This window comes from Sardina pilchardus, chromosome 6 (genome assembly GCF_963854185.1).
Source record: "Sardina pilchardus chromosome 6, fSarPil1.1, whole genome shotgun sequence".
NCBI lineage: Eukaryota > Metazoa > Chordata > Actinopteri > Clupeiformes > Clupeidae > Sardina > Sardina pilchardus.
In genome coordinates this window covers 29,239,609-29,257,080 of record NC_084999.1, presented here as the reverse complement: position 1 = coordinate 29,257,080, position 17,472 = coordinate 29,239,609, and the positions used below count along the sequence as shown (strand labels likewise).

At 46.4% G+C, this 17,472-nt stretch overlaps 1 protein-coding gene across 5 annotated transcripts in view; it reads left to right on the top strand.

Moving 5' to 3' along the window:
- The window catches only part of map7d1a (MAP7 domain containing 1a), a 60,444-nt gene that overhangs the window by 19,017 nt on the left and 23,955 nt on the right, over positions 1-17,472 (top strand). For 2 of the 5 annotated variants that reach the window (XM_062539324.1, XM_062539322.1), the window contains exons 2-7: positions 1,426-1,689; positions 6,633-6,701; positions 8,026-8,046; positions 13,146-13,309; positions 15,777-15,885; positions 16,926-17,030. In XM_062539324.1, coding sequence (XP_062395308.1) covers positions 1,426-1,689; positions 6,633-6,701; positions 8,026-8,046; positions 13,146-13,309; positions 15,777-15,885; positions 16,926-17,030 — 732 coding nt within the window. The remainder of the gene's footprint in view (positions 1-1,425; positions 1,690-6,632; positions 6,702-8,025; positions 8,047-13,145; positions 13,310-15,776; positions 15,886-16,925; positions 17,031-17,472) is intronic. The other 3 variants (XM_062539323.1, XM_062539325.1, XM_062539326.1) reach the window with 3 other exon arrangements.

Genomic DNA, 17,472 nt, shown 5'->3' with positions numbered 1-17,472 from the left:
ATAAACTTGGCCCGTGTCCTCGGAAGTACCAGCGTGTTAAACTCATCCTTGTTTGTTTACTCTATATGTCTGTGGAGTTAGGTTGTTTTATTTTGCTTTATTTTTTATTTTTATTTTGCCAGCTATGGCACTGGTTGAATTATAGCTATGTGTACTTTTTACATGGCTGCACACACGTGCTATTCAGGCATATCTACTTTTAAGAACCAGTCCATCTCCCAATATGTACATATCATTCATCAGAAACTGATTAAATGAGCTGGAAATAATAACGATATTGAATTCCAAATCACTGGTTATGTGGAGATGATGGTGCCAGCAGTAGGACTGCAGAGAGTACTGTCATTTCCCGACTAATTTAGCCGTGGCTTATACATTGATTTTGCACAATTTCTTCAGCTATGAAGTTAATACAAGGGGGCAGTTAATATGGTGTTAATATGGTTTTGTTTCTTTTAACTTGCATAAAACACTGTCCTGCGGCTTATACACAATGCGGCTTATATGCGGGAGATTACTGTCAGTGACGCAGCCAGTAGCATCAGAGTAGACCGGTGCATACTGCAGTAGGGGTTGCAGGGGAGGCCTTGACTCCGATGCCTGGAGCGGACTGCTGTGTCTCAGACAACACCGCCTCTCTGAAGTGAAGTGCATGATGTGTCATGCAGGCTCTGCCAAGCTTCTCCCTTTTTCCATTTGGCCAAATCAATTCTTTCCTGCCTGCCCTGTCAAGTCCTGGGCCACCAGCACAAACACCCTGTTCTAGTCGCCTGCCAAGTCACTCTGGAGCCACTCAATATTATCGAATCGGTCTGGAGTGGAGTCATTTTACTAAAAGGTGATCGTCCAAATGTGTGTGTGTGTGTGTGTGTGTGTGTGTGGGGGGGGGGGGGGGATTATGGAGGGGTATGACACTGTACCCACTCTAACTATGGATTCAGCCTCCAGTGTTCAAGAAGCTATGGGCTCTGGTAACTAGACTGCTGAGTAAAAGGAGAGACCGGTGAACTAGGTGTTGGGTACAGTACCTGAGAGGTACACGAAGGCTGCTCTGGAGCTGGCAGTAGCAGTTCAGTACAAATGTCTTGATGTATTGCTTAGCCTTGTGGCCACACACACACACACACACACACACACACACACACACACACACACACACACACACAGACCGACAGATATAAATGTGAAGATAAAGAGTTAGATAGAGAGATGTGAATGCCCAAGTGTGCCATTTGCAAGAAAGAGCAATCTACAGTACCTTCACCAACAAATGATGAATCAAAGGAGTGATGAAATCATCGAGGCTTTTGGTATCTTTTCTTCTCTGTTGCTGTGGAATGTTGCCTGGCAGGTTGAAACCTCCACGTCACGTTGCCTTTTGCCTCGCTCCTTCGCTGATATTTGTTGTCTTTTCTGTTCTTTCAGCTTCCATTATGCCACCAGAGGAGAGTCCCTCCAACATGAAGAAGGACGGCCGCGATGACGTGAAGAGCCCCCAGAACACAGAGACGCCACTCAGAGCCCACACCCCCACGAAGACGGACGCCGAGCAGAGGGCACGCACCCCCACAAAGATGGACGGCGAGCGGAGAGCACGCACCCCCACTAAAGGGGAGGGCGTCCCCAAATCGCCCATGTCCCCAGCCACACCCACACGGCGAACCAGCTCTAGCCCCAGACCCAATAAAGGTAAAAGCCCTTTTCTGTGTTATCGTCAACACAAACGTTATTATTATTATATTACAATAAAGAACGAACGTTATTGGAGGAGTTACACCGCACACTCACAATAAAGAAGGTGCCAAACAAACCAAAACTGACAGTCTTCAAAATAAACTGTCTGCACAAGCAAAAAAAGGTTAGCAGAGGCACTCCGAGATTTTTTTCAAATCTAAAAAGCCTTTAATGGTTCATGGCAAGTAGTTTAAAAGCACATGGGCCTACGCGTTGCGGCCATATTGGCCTTCATCAGGGCATAGACAAGGGAAGTGGACCAGAGTGCCTCTGCTAACCTTTTCTTGCTTTTGGATTCTCACCTCACCCGTAGCAGAAGAGCACCTGAGTACTAATTTAGAGATTCCTGAGCGCCCTAAGCCCTTTTGTCTTTAAACTGTCTGCACTCTTCAGTCCTTAATGCAAGTTTTAATAGGCAGCCCAGCTTTCGGTGCATGGCCAGTCTGATAGTCCTGTCCTACAGGCCCTGTAGTGGTGGGCAGCAAACACAAAGGGCACGATGACGAATGTGTTTACGATCACGCCACTGGATTAGAAGGACTGGGGGGTAAACAAAAGAGTCATAAAGCCATCATGGCTGCCTGGTCTCCATTTGTGTAAAACGGCGACTGCGGTCGGCTTCTGCCTCATCTGGAGGTCATTACTCTCACACAGGTGCAGTCTCGGGCCCGTTTGGGTGGCCCGAAGATATCACAGGCTTTTTAGGGTTGTAAAGCTTTGGCTAGCAGTTCAGTTAGCTTGCGTTTCTCACCACAAAGAGGTGCACAGGTGTGCGTGTGCGAATGCCAAATTATGCGCCTGGAATCAGATTAGTGCGATAATGCTCCCGTACGAACGGCAGCACATGATCCATCTCAGTGGCCAGTGCCGGCCCCTGATCTCTCGAGGCCCAGTGGCGTATTTGTCTTGGGGCCATTATGGAAGGAGAGGTGCTGAAACACAATCAGGCATCGCATTTCAGCGTGTGGTGCCAAGGGCTTGTGGTAAGCCCCACTCACTGCCACGACCAGATCACAATAACCTGCTTGTGCTGCTTGCTTGGCTGGGTGGCTGGCACATGGCACGGCTAAAACATGTTTGGGTGCTCCAGGATTTGGGTCTTTTAAGTTCCCCTTTAGTCGGTCCTCCTCTCTATTCATTCCTTGAGCTTCTGAAATGTGTCGTTGTAGTGTGAGGAAAATGGGCATGTTTGGAGATTCTAGCTACATCTGGGGAAAGGGTGAAAGCAGCCTCTGTGAAATTAACAGGGATTTACTGTATCTCAAGTATTTTGTTTCCAATTTAATCGTGTTTGTTGTCCTGAGGACAAGTATTGATCCATGTCCTGATTTTCTCAACAAAAGGCTTAAAGGCCAAGAACACGTGGCATACCGTATGCAGTGCGCAAACATGCTATAACCTCTGGATAACAAAAGTGTATTTTGACACATAGGAGAGATAGTTTAGTCTCAGTAGTACAGATAAGATATATTTCTCCCAATCCGACAGAATGTTCAGCGACATGAAATTGAGGAATGATCGGGCTGATGAGGGCTTTGGCGTTCTGTTGTGGGGGTGAGTGGAAGTTGTGCCTCGTGTCAGCCTTTATCTGACATCTGGAAGCGCTTGGCAGTGCACCACCCACGCGGCTTGCGGGCGAGATGCAGCCCCACTCAGGACTGTTGAAAGAGAGGAAATCCCACAGCGCTCTCCGCCTGTCATCTGCTACTGTGCCAGTCTTCCCGAGGGTGCAGGGCTAGTTGTGGTTGCTATAGAGATATGCTCATGCTTGAGTGGCAGTGAATGCCTTGGATTTCCTGATGGGGGAGAGATTGATCCTTTTCCATGATTTTTGTTTTAAAATATTTTTTATCTTTTTGCTCTCCAATTGAAATGCATTTCTGTCTACACATTTCTTTCTTTCTTTAATTTCTTGCTCTCTTTCTTTCTTTCTCTCTTTTTGCTTTGATGTTTTTTCCCTCATTATTTTGTTGATTCCTATCCTCTCTTAAAACTGGTTGTAACCTGTGTTTAACTGGTTTAAACATTCACACCACGGGCCAGCAGCAGACTGCCACTCCCAATTGCCACAGGAGGTACAGGCAAAATTGGATTGCACATTAATGTGTCTGTACACATTACTCTTAAAAGGGGTTGCCTCCAGTTCACTGTTGTGCCCCCCTGCACAGATGTACAGTTGAAGACATTGTGCAGGTCCTTTGTTTGGGAGTATGGCTATGATGTTATTGTGGTTTGTTGTTAGAAATCATCCAGTCCACAGTGTTGTTGGGGTAGATTTAGTTGTGGTGTTGTTGGGGAAGATTGAGGTGTGTTGTTGTTGGGGTAGATTGAGTTGTGTCGTTGTTAGGGTAGATTGAGTTGTGTTCTTGTTAGGGTAGATTGAGTTTTGTTGTTGTTGGGGTAGAGTGATTTGTTTTTTTGGGGGGGTAGAGTGAGTCGTGTTGTTGGTAGATTGAGTTGTGTTGTTGTTGGGGTAGAGTGAGTTGTGTTGTTGGGGTAGATTGAGTTGTGTTGTTGTTGGGGTAGAGTGAGTTGTGTTGTTGTTGGGGTAGAGTGAGTTGTGTTGTTGGGGTGTCATATGTGTGCTGTAGAACCAGGTTATGTGGGTCTTGCTGTGCGCCTGTGCCTCTACTCTCTGCCCTGGTGTTTTTCTGGGTTAGTTGGAGTCTTTTTCTGTCTGGCGGAGCAGGAGCCAAGTGACTCATGCAAAGGAGCACAAGCTCCTCGTCTCAGGCTGCCGCCCACCGGCCCACGAGACCGAGAGTTTCTAGTGCTATCAGCAATATAAATATCTCATGTTTGTTCATAAGAGGTCAGAGGTCATTCATCTCTCTCTCTCTCTCTCTCTCTCTCTCTCTCTCTCTCTCTCTCTCTCTCCCTCTCTCTTTCTCTTCCTCTCTCTGTTTCTCAACCCAGCATGGAGTTCTGCTTTCTAAAGTAGCCTTTTAGCAATGTGCACATGGTGCTTGCTACAGTATGCACAGACTTTTACGGATTGAATGGATTAAGAGTAAGCTTCTTACTAAAGTGTTAGCTTGTGCTAAGATAATGGCTTCAGTTCTTAAGTGACGGTAATTGCAGTATAGGTTAATGAACAGTGAAAAGATGAAACGCTGAAAAGACAAGACACTGTTGGATCCTGACCTATTTAATGCCTATTGGGTTGTGCGATAATATGCAGCCCAGTTATTTTGTACTTTCTGTTGTGTTGACAGGGCCATTGAAGGGTGATTTATTAGAATTAATCAAGCTGTTTTCAATCCATTTCATTTTGTTCTTGAACCAACCACAGCCCTGAAGCGGTTTCATTTGCAGAGTAATTTTCATCTGGTTCTTTTTCATCACATGTTCCGGTTTCTTTGCTAAGATGAAATGGTCCCATGATGATTGCCTCTCTGGCGTACTCTTTGCAGTCCGCAGCACTTGCTCTGGTTCACGTCTGGCCCGGGTCCGGCCCAGTTCCCCAGCCGGTCTGGAGCCATACAGTGGCCGTAAGAGAGCTGGCCAGCGAGAAGAGGTGCAGATTTACTGCTGCGTGTGAGAACAGCTGAGTCATCAGAGCCACGTGTGAGCGAGTGTAAACACGGGCCTGATCTCTAACACAAGGGTGCAGCTTCTCTTTACACAAATACGTGCACTGAGGCACGCACACACACACACACACACACACACACACACACACACACGCACACACACACACACACACACACACACACACACACACACACACACACACACACACCCACTCACGCTCACAGATGTGTGCACACATAGACACGCACACACGCATGGGTGTGCATCCACTCATATTCACAGATATACATACACACACACACACACACACACACCCACGCGAACAATTAGGGCTGCATATCATGCAGAACAGTGTCTGCTTATCCTTCCAAAAGCACTCCATGTCCCAGACTTCACTGTGAAATCCTGCCATATTTGGTCTGAATGAAGTTTTAAGCCTTTCACATATTTAATTGGAATTTGGTGATCCTTCAGAGTAAGTCTTTTTTTTTAGCGACTCTGATGTGCCAGTAGTGAAATCTAAGCTTTGAGTGCTCGTGTGCCGTAACGGGAGTTGGTATCGGAAACACCCGTTTAACCGAGATCGTTCCGATGAAACATTCCACCTCCCAGAGGGAAGCGGTCATTTATTCCACTTAATCCCCCTTCCTCCTCGGGCCCCTTGCGCGTGGAAGCCGGAGAGGTTGAGAGCAGGGAGGTGTGAGTTTGAGTGCGCTGCCCTGTGCTGCACTGTGCTGTGTGCATGCTAATGTTGTTTAGCTTAACCCCCCCCCCCCCCCCCGTGTCTGCCGCTGGTTGATGGTTATTTACTGGTGGGAAATGGCCTGTGAGTCCCCCCGGGGCCCTTTTGTGTGAGACTTGTGGAGAGAGAGAGAGGGAGAGAAGGAGAGAGGGAGAGACGGAGGGAGAGAGAGAGAGAGAGAGAGAGCTGGCCCTGTTGTGGTTGCCAGTGGACGCTGCCAGGGTCGAGGGCTTTATGAGGCTGCAGATGTGGTCGCGGCCGAGACTGCGGCAGCACAATGACCTCTCTCATTCCATCCCATTCCATTCCTTTCACCTCTCTCTCTCTCTCTCTCTCTCTCTCTCTCTCTTCTCTCTCTCTCTCTGTCTCTCTCAGTCTCTCTCTCTCTCTCTCTGTCTCTCTCTCTCTCGTTATCTTTCTTAATCACTCTCTGTGTCACCTTTACTCTTCCTGTCTGCATCTCTGTATCTGTGTCTCGCTCTTTATCTCTCGTGTTGTTTGTCTTTATCACTCTCTCTCACTCCTCCTGTCGGTATCTGTATCTCTCTCTCTCTCTTCCTCATCCTCATCCTCTTCATCTCCTCATCTCCTCATGTCGTGTTTTCTGTCCCTCTCCCCACAGACGTGATGAAGTCTGAAGACCGACAGAAACAAGCCAAGGAGCGCCGAGAGGAGCGAGCTAAATATTTGGGTAAGCAGCAGTAGCAGCAGCAGCAGCAGCAGCTGTAGTAGTGGCAGTGGGGTGCGCTTGGGAGGACCAGATCGCCCCCTCCTGGTGGGGACTGTTGCTGTGTGAGTGTGAGTGTGTGTGTGTGTGTGTACTGTATGTGTGTGTGTGTGTGTGTGTGTGTGTGTGTGTGTGGCAACCCTTAGGCCTCACCTCCACTCAGGCTCTGCGTCAGCCGAGAGGCCACAGCCCCCGTGAGGGCATTGTTTGGGGCGCTAACAATGGCGACGGTGGGCGAAAAGAGGAATGGGTGACCTCTGCCACAGAAGCTGCCGCTGGAGCTGCAAACCTTGGGGGAACATGTGGAGCTCGGCTTTTCTGCTGTCACTTTGCATGTGCCTATCTAACCAAACCTGCCATGTGCTCAGGGTACAGATCACGCCCCTTTATCTGCCGTTTCATTATGCACAATGGCTGCCGATGAGGAGTGCACTTTGGTACTTACTCTCTATATGGTGCCGCAGTGTGAGTGTGTCTGCTCTACGACGGCCCTACTCAGCGCAAACCTGTGTGCCACATATAGAGATAAACCAAGTGCTCAAGTTTTGTGTGATCTGTGAATGATAGGACGGCTTCTTACTGTCATTCTAGTGAACCATTACTAACCAAACGCCGAGAGGCTTGTGCTCTTTGTTACTGTGCCTAACAAAATGTCACCTGCAAATGGTCACAACTCAATGTCTGTGTTGTTTTTGCTTCCAAAGAGACATGCTTAGTAATCGCTCCAGGAATGATATCACATCATCTATAGAGTACCCCTGTCTGCAGCAAAGAGTTCCGGCAAAATTCAAAAATTTGAATTGAAAATTCAAAAAGATGTGGACTCTGCCCCTCCGACATGCACTATTTGAGCAAGTGCAATTTTACCCAAAGCCAATTTGCAAATAATGTGGCTTCATGGGTCTGTGCACTGTTAGCAATAATAGCCTTTTGCTATCAGTATATATCATGATATGGATTCAAGGGCCTGACTGTGCACTGTTAGCAATAGCCTTTTGCTATCAGTGTATCTATCAGTCTATCTCTTGGTTTAGTCTAACGGTGATGTCATATTGAAAGCAACCACTGAGCTATTTGAGGTTAGCGTCAGAAACAGACATTTGTGCTGGGCTCCCTTCTGGGAAGGGAAAACCCCCCGGCCTGTGTGGTCCGTCCGTCTCACTGCTTGAATGTTGACTGTGCCGTGCCTCACGTGTCGAGCGATCCCCCGGCCGGGGAGACTCGCCGGTGGCGGTGTGCTTTGCATGATTGACACACGCTCTCTGTCTGTTCTCTCACCCCCTTCCAGACGACCGTTACCAGCTACAAGGTAAGACCCCACGCCCGTGTGTCCCTAGTGGTGGTGGTGGTGGTGGTGGTGGTGGTGGTGGTGTGTGTCTTTGGGGAATCATTGATTCAAATTGTCTCCTTTCATTCAAATCCATTGCCTTGTGTCACTTCTTGCTACAATTCCACCAAAGAGTCCAGAATGTTCTGTGGGCATTCTTAGCTCTTTGGTTCTGCTCGTTCTCCATGCTGTGGATGTGATCATTCTGTTTTCCTATCGTGGATGTGGACAGTGTGGTTCCCGTCCTCGCCTGTCTCATCTTCTCTGCCTGTCAATCATGCCGTTCCTCTTTAAATTTTGTCTCTGGAAAAATGACCCGTCCTGTCTCGGCCAAACTGGCCAGCAGTTATTCAAAATACTCTTGCTTAATAACGAATAACTTCCTTGCTTATCCTCACTCTCAAACTGTCCTTGTTAAGACATTGTGTTTTTCATTTAGTTTGTTTGACATTTTTAATAATGCCCTCAACTTCACCTTCTGACGTCCTCGTCCACGGTAGTCTGGTCTGGTCTGTACTGGACTCCACTTCCTCTTATTGGATTAGTCCCTTGCACAGTGGACATGTGCTAGTTTTTGAACAAGTTAATGCTCCCCAAAAAGGATTTAGTGTAATAACCGTCTTAGGGGAATAAAATGACCGCTTTGAGGAAAGCGCACCCAGGTGGGTGGACAAGGCCCTGGACGCCTGGCGCAAGAGGGCTGTATTATTAAAAGCCAGAAAGAACCAGCTGTGCTCACATGGACAGCACACAGAGCCCCATAGCTTCCATACCAGTCAAGGCTGCAGACGTGAAAACAGCCGAAAAAAAAAAAAAAGTGCCGTGCCGATCTTAACAATGTTAATGGCGGCTGGCTGCAATGGAGCTCTCTTGAGCAATGTAATTACAGTGCTGCTGTGCATAGCGTGCGTGCTTGCTGTGTTTTTCTAGCCCGGCTCCTCTGAGAATTCATAACAGCTCCACTTCCCCCCCTTACTTCCATCACTTCCTCTATACTGTATGCCATTTTTTCACAGGCACAAATGATTGTGTTAAGAGACCAGTCATGATGTACAGTCACAATACACAATCCAAATAACATTCTTCACATTCTTGTCCTAAATCGGCTGACCTAAATGAAATGACCGGTTTTGACCAATCCTTCCAGAATAATCTAACAATGCAGAGGAATCCCCTTGCTTATTTTGAACTTCTGGTGCAGAAGCAGCAGCAGCATCCCCAGCAGTGAGACTGGAGTGGTCTTTGGTCTCGGCCGTGCATCCTCCGTCTCTGCCAGTCTCGCGGCATCCTCGGCCTCGTCTCTGCGGCTGCCAGTCTTCAGGGGCATGAATAGTTGATGCAGCGAGGCGCTGACCCAGCCCATGGATTTTTAATGGCTCCTGTGGATCCAGTGCCTGACGTGCAGATGTACAGAGTATAGGCTCACTGGGGGGAAGCTGACCTGCAGTTTATTCAAAGGATTGGGGTGCTGCAGCAGTGATTAACCTACATTTTAACCCCCCCCCCCCCCCAACCACACACACACTGCCACATGATGGTTAATCTAGCACCTCATTTCCATAGCTAACTAGATGATTTTGCATTTCAAATTCATCCACATGGTCTCTGTAGAAAAGGTACCTAGACCCTAATCCTAGCTAATTTACAGTCGTGGCTGAAGGTTGGCTTAACAGCCGTGCCACAAATGTTATGTTTACTCAGCTGCTTCTATTTCCGTGGTAGCGATTCACATTGTTTCATTCATTGCAAAGAGCAAAAATTAACTTTGACTTGACTGTATTTTGACTCGGGCGCAAATTATGAGCTAATATCATTCCAGTACAATCTTATCATCAGCACAAGGCAAATTGTGAACCCGTCAGCTGAAGTAACTTCATCATTCTGATTGGATTATATGAGTAGACTGATTTCATTTCACATCGCACCAGCCTGTGGTGCCTCTCAATAGGGGACCTCAATGTCCTCCACCCCCCCACACACTCACACACTAAACACCTTCGTCACCTCATCATCCTCAGCGGAGTACCCTGTACCAAGCTGTTGTGGGGTTGCGCTGAAATCTCGCGGGGCACCACAAGAGACCCATAATTAACCTGAGCCCAAATGGTCATCAGGCCATGAAGAAAGTTTCTGAATTATAATGGCAGTCCAGGCAGATTGGATGGGCAAGAGGTACTTAATCACTTTAATTCACCAATGCCATGGGGGCAGCCAGTGTTAAGCGTGTGCGCGTGGGTGTGCGCGTTCGCTTGGCCTAAGAGACTGCGTCTTGCAGATAAAAGTACAGCTGCCGGCCTGACGTTAACCCCCAACCCCCCCCCTCACACACACACACACACACACACACACTGCCTTGACGCTCCGCTAATGTAATTTCATAACCAACAGTAGCTGCTTTCCATTGTTGCTTGAGAGAAATTAACTGTCAGCTCCCTCTGGATTGTGTCTTCCATAGTGTGCAGGCTTTGCTTTCTGCCAAAAAAGATGAGAGGCTCGAGGTGCAAAGTTGGAGCCTAACAAGGAGGTTCTACCTTCTCATGTGTCACACACACAGGAGGCCTCTGAAGATACAGCCGTTTAACATATCAAAGCAGGACAGTTCATTGAAGCAGACACGGGAAGTTTATGCTTTTAGGGCATTTACGTGTCAATCTAGGAAGCTTAAGCTAACCTTTTATAATGCCTCTTTGTGTACTGTTTCAAGGAATTACTTTCGCATTTCGAGGTACTGGCAGAAAAAAAAGAGCCTTTTGTGCAGCGGATTGGCTACAGCCTGAAAAGTACACTCCAGTACGTTTCTAAAGATGTTTGTCAAGCAATATTATCCCCAGAGAGAAAAGGGCTTATACAGAATCAGCTGGAGATGGCCTCAGTAAACTCTATAGACCTTAGGCACAGAGGAACAGCACCAATGGATCTCCTTCAACAGATGTGTCTTCTATAGAGATGCTCCGATCAGCATTTTTGGGGCCGATCACCGATTACCGATCATCAAAATCATGATCGGCCGATTGCCGATCACTGCCGATCACAGAATGGCAGGGGAATGAGAGTCTTTTAACAATAGTCTAGCAGAGTTTGCATCATTTGTAGAAATTAAACTAACTATGAATTAATGTAAGTGGCATAAAAGACAGTAGGCCTATAGGCTAGTCAAGATGTTGAAGAACCACCATTTATCGATTTGTATTTAGAAAATGAAATAACATTGGCCATCTTTTCCAAATATGCAGCGAGACATAAAATGATACAAGGAAGGGGTCAGGCAGACCAACACACAGATCACCTAAATGGGATGGGACCAAATTACATTGCCTAGGCTACTTGAAAAGTATAGCTTCTAAATAGACTGACTACATTAAATGAAAAACGTGTTACACCAAAACCTACTGCCTCAAAGTGCAAAACTATGGCCTTTTCTCTGTTCCAAATCCCCCAAAAAAGAAATAATGTAAGCTACTGTAAGCAATAAATTGCAAGTCTTTTTTATCTTGGAATCCCCCATGACTGAAACATGCCGTTAAATGCCACCAGTTTGAGTCAATAAAGTGCGCTGTTAAGCTAGCAGGGACATTGGACAGGCGTCTGCGCTTGGGAAGCTAATATGCCTATTCTTCAGCTTGTCAATGTAGGCTACACTGTTTGGTAACGCGGGGAGATACACATTAGGCTAGTATTTTATGCCTGCGGGGTAATATCGTGGATCAAGGCAGGTAAGGGCCGACTTACATTGCGCGATATTGCCATGTTTTCACAGTCGATGAATAAATATCCAAAGTCGGGACAGAAATCATGGTGCGGCGCGCTCCCGTGTACTCGTTTAATGTAAGGTGTTAATTAGCGGTTGTAAGCCAGTCGGAGTCTTTTTCTCATTCTGCCGTTACAACAATATCAAACATGTCTGATATTATCGCATGTCTGCATAGTCTGTGACTAGTTTGTGACTTAAAACTCTATGATTTGTCTTTAGATGTGAGAGTCTGACTGTCTTTCAAAAATCTTTTAGGCTACAGATATTTGCAAAATCATAACTGGGCTTTATCCTCCACAACGAAATAGAGGTTGTTCGAGGAGGCAAATTAATTCTGAACGTAATGCCTTTCCATCTTATCATCCCTATCATTAGTAGGCCTACAGTCGGCTGATTGAAGGATGGGGAAGTTGGCTGGTTTAGTTTCTCATACCCGACATATTCAGTTGTCCGTCAGTGGTGTTAAAACGTCTTTGGTGGCTTCCACCTCGAGGGATTTCAGCACGACATACATTGCAAATGGTTAATTTTACACTGAACTTTTGGCCTACTCATGTTTGCCACTGCAAGCTCCTCTCTACTCTAGGCTGTTGTGTGCCTGTGCGCCGCGCCTGCAGGTGAAAAAATGTCACGCAAGTAATTTAGGTCACATGATCGGCTTTTTTGATCGGCGCTTTTGAGCTTCACCGATCAAGCCATTTTTAGCCAATATCGGCCGATCATGATCGGCGGCCGATCGATCGGAGCATCACTAGTCTTCTATTGCATATCCTACACCTAGCATGACCAATCTGCACCATAATGTTGGATTACGTCCATCAGTACAGCTGTGGGTCTGGAAATATACGTAGTCCCAACGGACTGGAGCTAACCTTACAGTAAACGGCCAACTATAAAACCGTCTGGCCGCCTGTGGCTCGGTCACACATATTTCATCTCGGACGTCACGGACTGTGCTGGAAGGGGAACGATTGTCGTCAGTACTCTATGAGACAGAGAAAGATGGCAGAGAAGGACTCATTGTGAAATATGTGTGCGCTTTAGATTCTAAACAAAGTTCTCTGTCCCACTGTCTGTCTTCTCTCCTTTCTCTCCCCCCTTTCTTTCTATTGCACTACCACAATTCATCTCTCTCTCTCTCTCTTCCTCTTTCTTATTTACCATTTCTCCCTGTCTCCTGACTCCTACTCTATAACTCCCTCTCTCTATCCCTCCCTCTATCCTTTCTTCTGATCACCTGTCTCTATCCTCTCTCCTTTTACCCCCCCTCTCTCTCTCCCTCTTCTCTGCCTGCCTGTGTGCCTGCTCTTCTCCCCCCCCCCTCCTCCAGCATCCAAGAAGGCCCAGTGGCTGGAGAAGGAGGAGAAGGCGCGGCAGCTGCGGGAGCAGCAGCTGGAGGAGCGGCGGCGGCGGCTGGAGGAGCAGCGCGTGAAGACCGAGAGGAGGCGCGCCGCCCTGGAGGAGCGGCAGAAGCAGAAGCTGGTGAAGAACAAGGTGAGACCTGCCGGCCACCTAGTCTGGCTATCACCATACTAAGCTCGGTCTTTTAAGATTGAACATTAGTCTGGGGAGTCTGCTCTTTAATTTCTACTGCACAAGAGGCGTCATTAATGGGCGTAGTTCAAATGACACTGTTCGCTTTTGGATAGTCCTTCAACCAATCAGACCAACGATCCAGGTACGCTTTTTTTGATAAGCTAGTTTGTGATTGGACCCAGAAAGACAGGAAGCAAGAGAGATAGATGTGCAGGTTTCCAGGCTGAGCTGCAGGGCGAAATCCAGGCAGGGTTTACCCAGCCTCACTACCACCCACATTGCCACCCTAGCCACCACCCCCACCACCTGGGAGCACTGAGCACCAAACGGGCCCAAGAGGAGCCAAGGAGCTCTGGAGCTGCAGGCTGGCCACCTGGCCTGATTTATCCTCACATATCCTACTTCACCCTCATCTGGCCTAGCCAAAAATAAAGGAAACATGTTTTTGTTTGTTTGTTGAAAGCCTTTTATTTTAGCTCAGGTTAGGTGTGACCCATGCAGCAAGTACATTGTATTCACAATGGCAATGGCAAATGTCATTTTATGCCAGAGGATTCTTCATAATGTATACACTTACTCATTGCAAATGGTAAAACATGATCCATAATGTAGCATTTGATATCAGTCCAACATGTAGTCTTAGTCAAGTCTGAGAACAAGGTGAAATCCCTACAATAAACCTACAGTATAGAGAAGTTCCTAGGTTTCTCTATCATTAAGGAAGGAAAGTGGGCTTTCTCTCTTTTCCTTTTTGGGACTCTGGGTTGCCTCCACTCACTCCCAGATTTCATCTCTGAATGTCAGCCGGAATGTTCTTTTTCCAACATCAAAAGATACTCAGCGTGCACTAGTCTCGGTGTGAAGAGTGTCTCTCTACTCTGCGCTAAAGGCATTTGACAAGGAATGATGATGAAAACAAGACATAAAGAAGCCCAGATTGTCAGAAGGATTGGCCATGTTCAGTACAAACAGTGAGTTGGGAGTTGGAGAGCGACCGTGCCAGAGACAGAGACAGAGACAGAGGAAGGGCAAGTCATGAGGAGAGGGATGAAGTGCGGCCAGAGAGGCAAACATAAAGAAGTGCTGTGTCACCGGCAGCTCTGCTGCACACGCCCCCCAGGCACAGTGAGTAATGGTGTATGAAATGGGTCTGGCCCAAATGAAAGTAGGCCATGATGTACCAACTCCCTACCTGCCAGCCTGCTTTACTCTTTGTCAGATCAATATGCCAGGCTTCTTCTCTCTCTCTCTCTCTGTCTGTCTGTCTGTCTCTCTCTCTCTCTCTCTCTGTCTCTCTCTGTCTGTCTGTCTGTCTGTCTCTCTCTCTCTCTGGCTATCTCTCTCTCTTTCTCTCTCTTTCTCTCTTTCTTTCTCTGTCTCTCTCTTCTCTCCTCTCTCTATATACAGTGGGTATAGTAAGTATTCACACCCATGCTAAAGTTGACTAAAAAGAGGAATATAAAATCATCTTTTGAGAATTGATTGTAATGCTTTAATTCAAAAAATGAGTAAAAATCAAACCGCTAAGGACACTAATTTTCTTTGTGATTGAAGAATGTATCGTAAATAGATAAATGTTCTTCCTTAAATACAGGTTGCATAAGTATTCAACCCCTATGTTAAATTCCCATAGGAGCAGGAGGAGTTTTTATATGTTTTTATTTTTAAAGGCCAGCTATTTCATGGATCCAGGATAATATGCATCCTGATAAAGTTCCCTTGGCCTTTGGAATTAAAATAGCCCCACATCATCACATACCCTTCACCATAGCTAGAGATTGGCATGGTGCTTTTTCCAGTTAGCCTATTAGCCTGTTTGATTTGCATTGAGCTCAATGAGCATCAAACAGGCTAATTGGCTAACTGTAAAAAGCACCATGCCAAAGAAAATGAGTGTCCTTAGCGGTTCGATTTTTACTCATTTTTTGAATTAAGGCATTACAATCAATTCTCAAAAGATGATTTTATATCCCTCTTTTTAGTCAACTTTAGCATGGGTGTGAATACTTACTATACCCACTGTATATATCTTTCTATCTCAATCTCTTTCTCTCTCTCTCTCTCCTCTTTCTCTCTCCTTCTCCTTGTGCATATTTAAGAATGCATTCAACACACACATAATCTCCAGGCTTTGGCCCAGATATGGAGTGTTCTTTTCTCTCCTGACTGTAGTCTCTGAAGTGTGGGCTGGAGCGTGGGTTGTCTCTTCACTCTCCCTCAGTACAAGTTACACATCTCCGAGGGGTTTGTGGCGGACAAGCGTTATTTGTTTATGGGAGAGGATTTCAACAGGTTTGCCCGTGTGGTGTTTGGCGTTTGTTTCTGGAGAAGTATGAAGCTCTCAGAGGATTTTAGGATGAGAATGTTGTTTTTTGGTTTTTGAGAGTTTCATGAAGTCTGCTTGTGTTTGTGGTGCTTTTATTAGGAGAAATATGAAGCCGCCATCCACAGATCCACCAAGAAGTCGTGGGCCGAGATCCGACAGCAGAGGGGGTCCTGGGGCGGGCCCCTCCGAGGGAACATCCAGAGAGAGAGTGAGTACAGTACACCATCACACACACACACACACACACACACACACACACACACACACACACACACACACACACACACACACACACACACACACACACACACACACTTTGTGTCATGTCTCAAATATGCATGGACTTCTTATACTCGAATGCTGTAGCCTACTCCTGGGACATAATGTTTGCAGCAGCTGCAGCTCCCAAACCCTCGTTAAGAGCTTCTTAGATGTAATTGTGTCATCAACAACAACAGTTACTGTGCTGTCTAAACAATGGGACTGATGTGTAATTTCTCCAATATCTACCAAGATAATGGTTGTTCTTAGTTTGTGGATTAGTTCCAGTCGACACATGAGTTATGATGAGGAGTTAAGAAGAGAGCATGGCTAGCAGACCTCAGAGGAGCCTCCTGTCCGGTCCTTACGAGTCTTACTGTCTCTGCTCTCGATGAGGTGGCCACTGCAGTGGTGCTAGCTAGTGCATTGTCTGCTGTTGTCATTAGCGCAGTCACAGAACAGAAGATTACATATTGATTGTGCTTCCACTAGAGGGCTCTCTAATTATGTTTTTGGGAATGACCCTATTTTTTTTCTCTCTCTCTCTTTCTCTCACACACACACACACATACATACACACACAGACATTCTCATACAGTCTATGAAAAAAAAGAAAACATTGGTCTTATGTGCCTCAAATAAAATATGAACACCCTCCCTCCCTCACAGATACTAGATTGAGGTTTGTCAGGCATGCTATTTCTAGGCGTGTTATGTTCCCTTTTTCCCATAATAGGGAGGCCACAAAATAGACTTCCTTATAATATAAATACTTGGGTTTTCCATTGTTTGTGACAGTCTTTCATTAATATCACAGGGACTTTGAACTGCCTGAGGCTATACGTTACAGATCATAAAAGCTCTGTGAGGAAAACCAAACTGTTTGTCTGTACTTGTCCTTTTTCCTTGGACCTCCAGGAGCGGGGTATCAAAGCTTGTTGTGAGCCCAGTCTTTGTCTCTGTGATGACTTCTTTGGGTTTTACTAGGCATCTGCTCCATGTCGGCAGTCAACCTCCCCAAACAAGTGGACTCGTCCATAAACAAGAGACTGTCCAAGTCCTCCGCCACGCTCTGGAACTCACCCAGTCGAAGTAAGAACCCGCCCGGTACCGCAGGGGGAACCTCCTCCTCCTCCTCCTCCTCCTCCTCCTCATCGCCTCCATCCGTATCCACCCATTTGTGGAAGTTTCTCCTTCCGCCCACAACTGTGGAGTCGTCCTTTCTCTTCAGTTGATCTGATTTTTTGTTCTTCATTTCTTCATTAGTTTAGTCTTGAGTTTGTTTTCGTTATACACACTGAAATACGCACTCTCTTTGTGTTCAGATGATTTCACCAAATCATTTTATTCCCTCCAAATGCTTTGGGCTTGATTTTTAGACTGGTTGATTTCTTAAAAATCAATGCCTGACATGACATTTTATTCTTTCATGCTTTTTTCGACTCCTCCTTCATCTTGTTTTGGGGACATCGATATGTTCATACTGCAGTGTGAAGATATGGCTGTCAGTCTCTCGGTACTTCATTAGTCCTTT